We start from the raw sequence: 12,328 nt of genomic DNA, 5'->3' as shown, positions 1-12,328 counted from the left end.
CCTAGCGAGAGGGCCTCCACACACATTAGGGCCACTAGGATGTCCCCTAGCCCCTCAGCCCCACCAGCTATGGGCACCCACACCTGCTTCCAGGTCTTTCCTGGGCCACCTCCTCCTTGAACAGGCCCTGAGCCCCCAAACTGGCCCAGGACCCCAAGGGGACCTACATGGTGCTGGCTTGTCTGGCAGCCCTTCCCTCTTCTGCTGGTATGGGCTCAGCTAACAGGAGGAACCCCTCCAGCTCTGCCCAGATGGTTCTGAAAGGGCCGCCAATCTCAAGGCCTGTTCAGAGCAGCACACGACACAGGAGGCCAGTTGGAGCCCTTGGGAGAGAGGCCCTGTCCCTTCCTATGGACTCATCACCACACCAGTACACAGAGCCCCAGAAACAGCTGGGGACCACAGTGAGGCCCCCAGGCTGGGAGAGTCCGATCAGGAATGAAGCCGGCACCTCAGAGGGCAGGGAGCAAAGGAGGGACTTGGGCACCATCCGTGAGCACCTGGATCCTGCCCCCAAAACCAAACCCACTGCCGTTGAGTCCATTCCAAGTCATGGCGCCCCCATGTGTTGCAAAATAGAACTGTGCTCCATAAGGTTTTCAAGGCTGTGAACCCTCAGAAACAGATGAGGCATCTCTGAGAAGATTCTAACCTCCAACCTTTTAAATAGTAGCCAAGAGCAAACCATCTGTGCCAACCAGGGGCCTTTCAGGTCCTGCTACACTTGACACTATTTTAGCTAACCTCCTCTTTTGCTTCAGCTACTTTGGGTTGGGGGCCTGCCGTTGTACCGGGAGCCCACCTCCAACCAATCCTTTCTGACGTGACATGGAGGTTGTCTGCCCACGTGGGTTACCTCTTGTAGCACAAACTGATAGTCATAGCCACCATGTAATCAAGTAACCCTCAAGACAGCTTTAACCTCTAATACCCTTCCCAGTCCCAAGGAGGAGACAGAGGGTCTCAGAGGCCCAGTGACTTCCATAACAGCAAGCTGTAATCTGGTTTCCTGAGTCCAAAAGCCACTGCATAAGCATGTGTAACTGCGGGGCCCCACACAGAATCCACAAGGCAGACCCCGTGACATGCAGCAAGGGTTGGGTGTGCCCTGAGCTGGGTGGTGTCTACACTGCCGTCTCACCAGGAAATCCACCCAGAGGAAGAAATGCGGGCCTGCCTTCTCAGCGCAACCCGACCACCTGCCAACCCCCGGGGAACACTCACCCCGTCTGTGCGAACGTGGCGCCCGCCTTTCCTCCTGGAGGCACAATGCTGCTCCAACTGGGGAAGCTTTTGGTGCAGGCCCGGCCTGCAGCAACATACGGGGACTGTCTCGGCTCCCTAGTGCTGCCGGGACACACGTACCACAGGTGGGTGGGCTTGAAAGAGCAGAAGGTACCCTCTCACAGTGCTGGAGGCTGGGAGGCCCAGGCAGTCCGTAGGCTCCCAGTCAGTAGACCCAGGCGTCCCCGTAATTTGTGGATAAGTCTGCTCCCATCATCCCCTGGCATCTCTCCCTGTGTCCCTGTCACTGTGCCCTGCTATTAAGACACTACTCAGAAGGGATTAGGGTTAGGACCCACCCTACTCCAGCATGACTTCAACATCACAAGAAGAAACTCTGATTCCAAACAAGGCCACGTTCACAGGCACAGGGATTGGGACGTCCACATACGTTTCTGGGGGCACAGCTCCATCCACAGCAAGGATGGAGCAGAGCAGCAAGCACAGAGAGCCTGAACATGGGTGGTCTCACCCCTTGTCCTCCAGGCTCAAAAGGCCACAGGGACAGGGTAGTGGCCAGATGCAGTCAGGATAAAAAGAAGCACTTCCAAGAAGGAGGGCTGCTCAGCAGTATAACAGCACTGGGGTCACCGGGGTCAAAACTGCCAAAAGTCCACACACTAAACCACACCCGCGGACTACCAACAGTCACGTTATCCACAAAGGCACAACTATGTCGTTTACATGACATATTTCATACTCTTCGTATGCATTTTTCACATTTTAAATACACATCATTGTTGTTAGCTTTTGTCAAGTTGATCCCAATTTATGGCAACTCCACGTGTGCAGGGTAGAACTGTCCCATCGGGTTTTCGACAGCTGTGAACTTCAGAAGTAGATTGCCAGGTCTTTTTTCTGAGGCACCTCTGGGTGCATTCGAACCACCAACCTTTCTGCTAATAGTGGTGCACTCAACCATGTGCACCACCCAGGGACTCATAGTACACACGGTATAGAATAACATGACCAAGGAATGACAGGTAATCATGTACGTGTGTATACACAGTACAGAATGATGTGACCAAGTAATGACAGGTCATCACGTATGTGTGTACACACAGTACAGAATGACGTGACCAAGTAATGACAGGTAATCACTTACGTGTGTACACACAGTATAGAAAAACACTACCAAATAATGACAGGTAGTCAATGTATGTGTGTACACAGAGTATGGAATAACATGACCAAGTAGTAACAGGTAATCACGTACGTGTGTACACGCAGTATAGAATAACATGACCAAGTAATGACAGGTAGTCATTGTATGTGTGTACACGGAGTATGGAATAACATGACCAAGTAATGACAGGTAATCACGTACGTGTATACACGCAGTACAGAAAAATACCACCAAGTAATGACAGGTAATCACGTACGTGTGTACACACAGTATAGAATGATATGACCAAGTAATGACAGGTAATCACATACATGTGCACACACAGAATAGAATAACGTGACCAAGTAATGACAGGTAATCACGCACCCATGTACACACAGTATAGAATGATGTGACCAAGTAATGACAGGTAATCACGTACGTGTGTACACACAGTATAGAGTGACGTGACCAAGTAAGGACAGGTAATCATGTATGTGTGTACACACAGTATAGAATGATGTGACCAAGTAATGACAGGTAATCACGTACGTGTGTACACACAGTATAGAGTGACGTGACCAAGTAATGACAGATAATCATGTACGTGTGTACACACAGTATAGAATGACGTGACCAAGTAATGACAGGTAATCACGCACACATGTACACACAGTATAGAATGATGTGACCAAGTAATGACAGGTAATCACATACATGTGCACACACATAATAGAATAATGTGACCAAGTATTAACAAGTAATCATGCACGTGCGTTCAGTCTTCTTTTTATTATTTTGATTGTGCTGTATGTGAAAGTTGAGGACACAAATTAGTTTCTCATTCAAAAATGTATACACAAATTGTTTCGTGACACTGGTTGCAATCCCCACAATACGTCAGCACTTGCCCCCTTTCCACCCCAGGTTCTCAGTGCCTATTCGTTCAGTTTTCCTGTCTTTTCCAGCCTCCTCATGTTTGCTTTTGGGCAGGTGTTACCCACTTGGTCTCGTGTACTTGACGGAACTAAGAAGTGCGTTCCTCGCGTGTGCTGTTTTTTGTTTTACAGGCCTGTCTAACCTTTGGCTGAATGGTTGGTTTCAGGAGTGGCTTCCCTTCTGAGTTAGTAGGGTGTCCAGTGGCCATAGTCTCAGGGGTTCCTCCAGTCTCTGCCAGTCCTGTAAGTCTGGTCTTTTTTTGTGAATTTGGATTTTGTCCTACATTTTTCTCCCGCTCTGTCCAGACCCTCTACTGTGATACCTGTCAGAGTGGTTGGTGGTGGTAGTCGGGCACCATCCAGTTCTCCTGGGTCAGGCTGGTGGAGGCGGTGGTTCATTTGGTCTATTAGTCCTTTGGACTAATATTTGCCTTGTATCTTTGGTTTTCTTCATTGTCCTTTGCTTGTACACATATTTCTTAACCACACATGTATACATGTGTGTATACGCATATACTTGTGTGTACACGTATGCATATATGTACACACACACACCCATCTATAAAAGCTGTTAGCAACGTAAAGATGCAGAAGATACGCCCTGGCCTCACCCCTCCAAGTCTACGGGTTCCCTGGCTGAGCTTCACTGTGCCCCCCCGGGGGGCCTCCCCTGCTCCCCGCCCTGGTGCTCAGGGCACAGTGCCTGGTCTCCAGCACCAGGCAGAAACGCCCATCTCCAGATGGTCCAGGGAGGGACTCAAACTTACTTTCAGAATGGAATCAAGACCGCAGACTGACCATTTCCAAAGAAGCCAACGGCAGACCCATCATGAGTGTGGACCCTCCCATGTGGGCACGTGCCAGACTCCCGACACAGCCTGGTGGGTGTCCTGGTGCCCCTGCCAGGCCCACCACCTGCCTCAGGGGTCTCCCTTGCCCCTTCCTGAGGCCTTGGGGCATGGATGCCACCAGGCATTGCTGCGACACTCTGCCTCCCATCTGAGAAGTCACCTCCGTCACTGTCCTTTTATTCCATAACGTTACAGCTGTCAGGCACTCGGCAGATGAGAATCCCATTACGCTTGGTGTGGGTTTTATTTGGATTCATTGTCACACAAGAAATGATAGTAAATGGTGATAAAGGACTGGATTATTTTTAACGCCTTTCCCATCGCACCCCTCCTCGCAGGCAGCCACGCTCCCCTGGCCTTTGCAGTAAAGTCGGCCGGGGGACAGGAAATGGGCACACAGAGGGACAACCACCAAGTGACGCTGTTCCCATTCACCCACCTTCCGGGCCACCTGGGCCATGACAATGGTGCCTTCCAGGAGCAACTGGGGACCCCTCCTCAGGCAGCCCTGGGTCTCAGAGAGAGGGCAGAAGCCCAGCCCGGCCCCAGTCCAGTCCAGGGTGGTTACTTCACAGACACAGCTTGGCTGTAAGAACTGAGGAGAACACAGGGCTTCTAGAATTCTCTCTTCACTTAAACACACCTCCCCACAAGCCTCTCTGTCTTCCCTTCTGTCGTCACAGGGTGCTGACCACAGTCTTCCTAACTGAGAATGGCCTCCCTCCTCTCCAAGGCCTCAGGAGTCGACTATGTCCCTTCCCAACCCACAGCACGGGTGGCGAGCTCCCTGCCCACCAGCACCACCCACACCTGGGACACCACTACATGCGCGTAACCAGAACACCTTTTCACGAGCAGCAAATATTCCTGAAGGACACCTAGGCCCCACGAACTGTGTGCTGGTCCAATCCTGAGCTCCCCGTGCATTAACAGGGAGAAACTGACCAAGGGAGAGATATATAAAGACTCAGTGTCGGCTGCCCATGGTTAATCATCACTGTGCAGACCCATGGCATTCACACGGTACCCGCATATCACAGCCTTCCTCAGGCTGGGCACCCCCTCCTACCAGCCTCGTGTTTGTACAAGAACACCTCACTTCCAAAGTTAACTCACCGGCTCAAGGAAGTTGAATGCCGCAGACTAGACTGACAGTCTGCCCTGAGCTAAGCAGCCCGGGACACGCGGGGCACCAGGGGCCCTGCACTTGGTTCTGGAATTAAGGCCCCAGTATCCTGTGCAGTGCAGCTTCCCGAGAAGTTCTCAGTATCAGCCTGGAAAGGAAGCTTTATAACAGCTGGTACAACCACCTCTCACTCAGTCCCCTGCCACCGAAAGGCTTGACAGGGAGAGTGTTAAACCTGCTGTACACGTCTCTAGCAGGCAGCACAGGCCCTCTCCTTCCATCTGGAGAATAGGACTGCTCCGAGTGATGTCCCGACCTTCCGTGTCTCCTCCCTTATGTCCCAAACCGGAATCTCTTGGCCACTGTGCCTGGCAGCCCCGCCTCAGCTTTTGCGTCCTTGCTTTCTTTCTCTGGTGCTTTTTTCTCCCCTCCTGTTACGTAAAGGCTCCACACGAAAGCCATTCATCTGTGCTGCAGGGTCCACACCCGCCACGTCACTCAAGACTCAAAGACAACAGTCCAAAGTCTTTGTAAAAGGGAGTGGGAAATGCTTTTTTATAATTCTGGCTGTTTCCCTGGCTCTGCGTTCTGAACCCAAACACAATTACTGAGATGAAGGACCGGCTTCCCTCTTCCCCTCTGCGAGCCGAACAGCACACATGCCCCCTGCTCCCTCGTGACGCAGCTGTGGTTTAAATTGGGTTCCTGAGACACCCACCCCATGCCCTGCATACCCCCAAACTCACTTCAATGACAGCTCACAAACACGCAACAAAGGAGAAGGGTCAGAGCTTCCCCAAAGCCCAGAGAACAAGGGCACATGCCGACCGGCCCCTGGGGAGCCCTGCACCCCACGCCAGAGCCCACGTCCAGGGTGGGCCTGCTTCTTGGTCCCCTGGCAACCAGGGCTGGTGTCAGGAGCAGTTCTTGCAAAGCCCGGACAGGCCTGGCCTGCAATTACAGCCCACAGTGGGCCTCTCTCTCGGTTCACAGCCCTATTCATCTTCGGAAACACTGGGAGGCAGACTGGCCAGAGGGGGATGGATTAGCCACGGGGTGACCTGCATCTCCACACAAAAGCCGAAGTGTGGAAAAACGGCTCCCTGTGTCCCCCATTCTTCACCCCTGAAAAAAACCAGCTTCATGGAAATGGCTATTTAAACAGCTCTTTCCCACTCGTCCCCAGACAACAAGTGACAATTGTCTGCTCTCCTGCCTGCCTGCCTCCCTCCCGCTGGCCAGGGCGCTGCTGGAAGAAAGCAAACGAGAGCCCAGTGCCTGGGAGCCAGCAATGGCCCTGGGGTCTCTCTGGGAACCAGTTTTCCAAAGGGGCACCAGCCAGGATCAGTTCCCGGCCCTCCCCAAAACACTCACTGCAGGTCCCTAAGGCCCCCATCGAGGCTCCTGACCTGAGGGCTGAAAGGGGTCCCATGCAGCCACAGCCTTTCAGGCAGAGGGAGCAGGGAGTACTCGAACCTGGGGAGCGAAAACATAAGGCATTTGTACCGGATTGATAAACAGAACTTACCAGGACCCCAGCAGGCTGTGCAGACAGACACTGGACTTGGCCCTGACTGCGGTGTGAAGGCACCTGTGCCTCCAAGTACACACCTGACGTCCTCTGCACGTCCTGCCTCCCCACAACCACTGTCTTCCATGGACGGACCCACATGTGGCCACCTCAGAGTAAACACCACAGCTTCTGGGCAGGGACTCCTCTCGCTAAGGATAATTACCCATTCGAACTTGAGCACCTTCCCCACCGCACCTTCCAGTGTGAGCCAGAGACGCTCCCCTTGACCAGAACATAGTCCTGGAACGCACACCCTTGGAGACACCCACTGCCCGCTGGCTCACAGGGGCCGGACAGAGGGACCCTTCCAGTCACCTGGTGTCCAAACAGCCGGGGCTTCACTTACTGCTAATCACAGTGAAAAACTGGAAAACGTTCCCTTCATCCTGACAAATCGTAAGGCTGACAAGCACTTTCGACCTTCAGGTAAAGCACTGAAATTCTCACACACAAGACTAGCTGAACCAGGAACCCCCAGAGAAGGGAAGAGCAGTAGGGGGGAAGGAGCTGGCCAGAGAGGGGCCCAGCAGCACAGGGAGCCACTCCGAGGCCTGGAATGGACCATCTGGTAGAGGACCGACCCAGCCACCAGCTGAGGCCAGCCCTCCAGGGACTCACTAAGAGCAGGAAGGCTCAGAGTAGATCCCTGGGGACCATAGCCCCTGTGGCGGACTGCCCACTCCTGAAGTAGGTCAGTAGGAGGACGGCCGGCAGTGCCCTGGGCACCCTCGCTAAGCAGCGGAGCCTGCCTGGAGCTGCTGCCACGTTCTGCTCTCCTGCCGACCTGAGCATCCTCTGTCCCTGGGCTGCCTGGATCTACCATCCAGGAAGGCAAAGGAACACAGCACCTAAGGAAATCGGAAGCAGATTTCCCTGCCTACCTGCATCTCTGCAGCCAGAGGCTCCTTAATTAGGCATGGAAGCAGCCGAATGCTTCGTTTGTAGGAACCTGGGGCTGCTGAGAACCAGCACCTCACCACACCAGCTCACTCCGGCTCCTGTACCCTGAGGGCCAGGGAGAGCACGGGGGTCAGCTTGGCCAAGCATGTATGCCGGGCATGGTGTGGAACACAGCCCTCCACAGGGAGCTCGGTCCCCAATGACCGGAGCAGGCTTGCAAGATGGAGCCCTTGTAAGCTGAGGGCCAAGCCAGGGCCAGGAAGTTTCCAGGAGTGCAAGCAGGGTGCTGGGCTCACTGACCTCTGCCCCTGGGGCCTCCTGCTGCTGGTCCTCAGTGCAGGTCGCTCCATCCTAGGAGCCCCTCAACCAGCCAGGGTCCCACCATCATCGTATTCACCCAAGAATACGAGCCGAGACCCCGTGGCCGTGGGAGGCTGCGATCAGTGGGCACCAGGAAGAGCAGGAGGCTGAACTTGGTGCAGGGCCGGACGGCCAGGCGTCCCTGCCCCGTGGGCCTTGGAGGAGGGGGCTTTGATCCCGAACCCTGCCAAGAACGCCGCTGGAGGTGCGGGCGCGGGTGCTCAGGCCTCCCGGCTAGCACCCAAGGCCCCTGCCCGCGCCCGCGCCCACCCCAGCCTGGCCGCCAGCGTGGAGCGCGGGTGCCATCTACCGAGGGCCGCGGCCACAGAGCCATGAAAGCCAGGAAAGGGACCGGCAGCCTGGGCTGGGGCGGGGATCGCCGGGCGGCGCGGGAATGCCCGGGCCACTCGCGCTCCGACCCCACACCCGTACCTGCGCCCGCGCACCAGCTTCCGGGGGCCCTCGTTGGGCGCGGGGCGGCGCGGGCCCGGGGTCGGCGCCGGACAGGGCGCAGGGAAGAGGCGCAGCCACCGGCCTCTCCGGGCCCCGCAGTGGCGCTCGCCAGGCCCGGGCCAAGCGCGGCGGCGGCGGAACGTGCTGGAAGCCGGGGCGGGCGCCGCGAGCCGTGCCTAAAGCGGTGGTCCAGCCGGAGACCGCGGCCGCGCGCCGGGGACAATTACCTTCTTTGAGAAACTGCGAGTGGATGACCAGGACGAGGAAGCAGCAGAGCGCGGCGCCGGCGAGTGCCCAGAGCGCTTTCAGGAGCTGCATCGCGGAGTGCCAACTCGGCCGACGCCCCCGAAGTAGCGCAGCGAAGGTCCAGGCGCCGCATCAGCGCCCCGCCGGGTGCAGCCGCCGCGGCCGCCCGCCCGCGCCCTCCATCCGCCGCCAACGCCGCGCTCCGCCGCCGCCGCCGCGACTGGAGGCGCCACTCCGGGCGGGCGGGCGGCGAGCGGGGCTTTTTGGGCAGGGGGAGGGGGCGGGGGGCGCGGGGAGGGGAGCGCGGGGAGGGGGGCTAGCAGCGAGTCTCCGGCCGCGGCGGCCGCCACTCCGGCCGCTCGGCCACCATCGCGGGCTGCGGGGCGCCGGGGGCCCGGGCGCGGGGGGGCGGCCGCCGCGGCCCCATGAATCAGTCGCGCCGCCCCCGAGCCGCGCCGCCAGCAGGGCCCGGACGGCGGCCGCGGGACTGCGCCACCGGGGGTCGGCGGCCCGGCCCCTGCTCCGCTCCGCCGCCGCCGCCGCCGCGCGCGCTCCGGTTGGGCTCAGGGGGCAGCCGCGCCGCCGCCGCCAACGCCGCCACGCTGGGCCAGGCTCGGGGCCGGGGCTGCGCGCGGGGCGCGGGGACGCTGCACCATCGCCGCCGGCGCCGGGCTCGCGAACTTGGCCCGGGGCTGCGGCCCGGACTCCCGGACGGCCGCCCCGCGCCCGCGCCGCCGGGGCCCGCGCCTCCGCGTTGCGTCCGGACGAGGCCTGGGCCGGGGGCTACCGGGGCCGGCGCTGCTGCTGGTGGCGGCGGTGGCGGTGGCGGAGGCGCGGAGCCGACAGGTGGGGCCGGCGACGCCGCGCTCCGGCTGCCGCGGGACGCTGCTGCTCGGCCTGGCGCGCGCCCGCTCCCGGCTCAGCGCCGGCCCGGTTCGCCCAAGGCGGCGGGAGGGGGAGCGCGGCGCACGGCGCTGCAGCCCGGGCTGCTGGGGCCGCCGCCGCTCCGAGCCGCCGACGCCGTCTGCGCTGCGCCCGACCCGCGGAGCCGCGATGCGCACTGGGCCGCGGAGGGGACCCCGGGGACCCCCGCCGCCCGGCAGCGCCCTCGCCTGGTGCGCTGGCGGGTCAGGTGGGGCCGGTCCAGCCAAAAACTGCGGGTCGGGCTCCACCTAGGTGCGCAGGGGCCTCACTGCAGAGCCAGCCGAGTCCAGCGCCGGAGCGGGACCCGCTGCCTCAGGCCTGGTCAGCGTAACTGGGGTTGAGCCCGGCACCTGGGCACCCCACAGCCCCGGGGGAGGCGGGAGAAGCGGGCCGCGAAGGCAGCGCCACGGCTTACGGCCCAAACCCCGCCTCGGGATCTTGGATCCAGCAAGCTGCACTTGAGAGGGGGTGGCTCCGGGGGTCTCAGACACGCACATCTGCCTGGAAACACACACACACAGAGGCACCCACACAGCCGCACATCCTGGGCCCTAACGTGCGACATCCTACGGGCCAGCTGCCCGGCAGCACCGCGTGGGCTCAATAAATGGCCACCTCCCTCTCCAGATGAAGCAAGCAGCCTCTCCCTGCCGCGGATTCCCTTCCTGCTGATAGCAAGGGCAAGGACTGTTTCCGGTGGGTTTTCCTCACCAGCCCCACACCCCAGAGCAGGGCGTCAGGTGTCCTGCTCAGCCAGTAGCCCAGAGCCCTCCCTGCACGGGGCCAGCGTGGTAGGCAGGCCTCGAGGTGCTTTTTCCCAGGCTGAATTTCAAATTCAATTTCAAATGTGGCTCTCAGTGCCCAGCAAAAGGCTTACCCCCAGCCTCCACCTGACCTGTCTGTGCCCCCCTGTGCCAGGTGGAGGGGAGGGGTGAGGTACCTGAGTCCCACAGGGTACCTGTGAGTGGAAACTGAGGCCCAGGGGGCACCACTGGTGGCTCACAGCAAGTTTGCTTCTTTCAGATACAGGTATTCAGGTTGAGCACCTACCACATGCCAGGAAGGGGAATTCCGAATGGGCAGAGCTCTTAGAGGTCCACGGATAGGGTCCCTGAGTGTACACTTGGGGAAACAGGCCTGCCCCAAGCCAACCACAGATCAAACCAGAGGCCAGAATAGCCGCTGAGGTGTGCTCAGTGCTGTCTGCTGGGCTCTGCTGTGCCCTCTGGCAACTGGCCAGAGAAGAGGTGGGCGGGTGGGCAATTCTTCCCATCTTGCTGGTATCACCCACCCACCCCCAGCTCCACCCTTCTCCCTGGGAGACTCAGAGAGGCAAGAGTGCCTGGCCGAGCCCTCCACCTGCAGCCATGCCCCAGCCTTCAGCCGGCCAAGCAATTGCAGGGTCCACCTTAAGAAGGACGCAGCTCTCTCCCCCCACCCCTGTGCAGCTCCCTCAAGGCACCCCCATTTCCTGTGAGTTCCTCACTTTTCTTCAGTCCTTGCTCCTCTAGACACTTCCCAGCAAAGCGCTCCTCTACTTTGAGCAACCACTGGGGAAGCTGCCTGCCCAGCTTTGCAAAGCCTGACCTCCACCAAGGTCACCGCCCTCTGTTCCTCACTTGGAGCAGGGCTCTTGACTTGGGGCGGGGGATTGGGGGTTGTCTGGGGTGCTCCCTCGGCCACAAAGGAAACTTAGCTGGGGACACAAAGCTCGCCTCTGATGTGAGCTGTGCCCCCAAGCAGGTGTGTATATTTGAAATTGAAGAAATTGTAAAGTATTTGAAATTCACTAGGGGAACTGTTTATAACTACCCATTTGGAGGATACTTTTGTAAAGAGAATTAAATAAAAGAAAAAGAAGGACAGAAAAGAAAGGAAATAGAAGAGAGATCAGAGCATAGAAAGTTCACAAAAAAGAAACAAAACCCACTGATTTATCTTCCACAGGTAGGATGGGGGGGGGGCTCTGTGTCTAGCACTGTGGGGACGAGAAGCTTCCTCCCAGCCATGAGGCCCTGATAAAGAGCCCACGTAGGACATTGCCTCTTCCCTAAAGACGAGGCTTGAGGAAAAGTGGAGAAACCCTTCACCGTCATGGATTCTGACTCATGGCCACCCCATGAACAGAATTGTGCTTCATAGGGTTTTCAATAGCTGTGATCTTTTTTCCACAGTGCTGGTAGGTGGGTTCGAACCACCAACCTTCAGGTCAGTAGCCAAGTGCAAACTGCTTGTGCTACCCAGTGGTCCTACTTGGTGCCCAGAGGAGTCGGTTAACGGTAGGCACCCAGGAAGCTCATGGTGTCTTGGGAAGACAGTTAAAAGTGGCAGCCTGAGCACCTCTGGCTGGTAAAACCAATCCAGAGCTCAGGAAGAACTGCCAGGGCCCCACTGAAAAAGCAGGAAATATATTTTTAAAACAATAAAGCCATCACAGTGATGACAGCCGAGCAAGATAGCAATAACAGACAAAAGAGACTGGAGAACCCCAGCCCCGAATGATGGAGAGAACAGGAGGACAGGCAGCCCAGGCCACCAGATGGAGGTCCAGGTCCTCAGAGGCCGGGC

General features: G+C 58.1%; 1 protein-coding gene across 2 annotated transcripts in view; it reads right to left on the bottom strand.

Moving 5' to 3' along the window:
- TAFA5 (TAFA chemokine like family member 5) overlaps positions 1–12,328 on the bottom strand; it is a 273,873-nt gene that overhangs the window by 164,669 nt on the left and 96,876 nt on the right. Inside the window, exon 1 of one of the 2 annotated variants that reach the window (XM_049884692.1) lies at positions 8,818–9,021. The exons of the other annotated variant lie outside the window; for it this stretch is intronic. Within the exon in view, the coding sequence (XP_049740649.1) occupies positions 8,818–8,908 (91 nt within the window). The 5' untranslated portion in view covers positions 8,909–9,021. Of the gene's footprint in view, positions 1–8,817; positions 9,022–12,328 lie in introns of those variants that run through there. 2 annotated transcript variants of the gene reach the window in all.

Source organism: Elephas maximus, chromosome 4, assembly GCF_024166365.1.
Source record: "Elephas maximus indicus isolate mEleMax1 chromosome 4, mEleMax1 primary haplotype, whole genome shotgun sequence".
Lineage (NCBI taxonomy): Eukaryota > Metazoa > Chordata > Mammalia > Proboscidea > Elephantidae > Elephas > Elephas maximus.
This window is presented reverse-complemented; position numbering and strand designations above follow the sequence as displayed.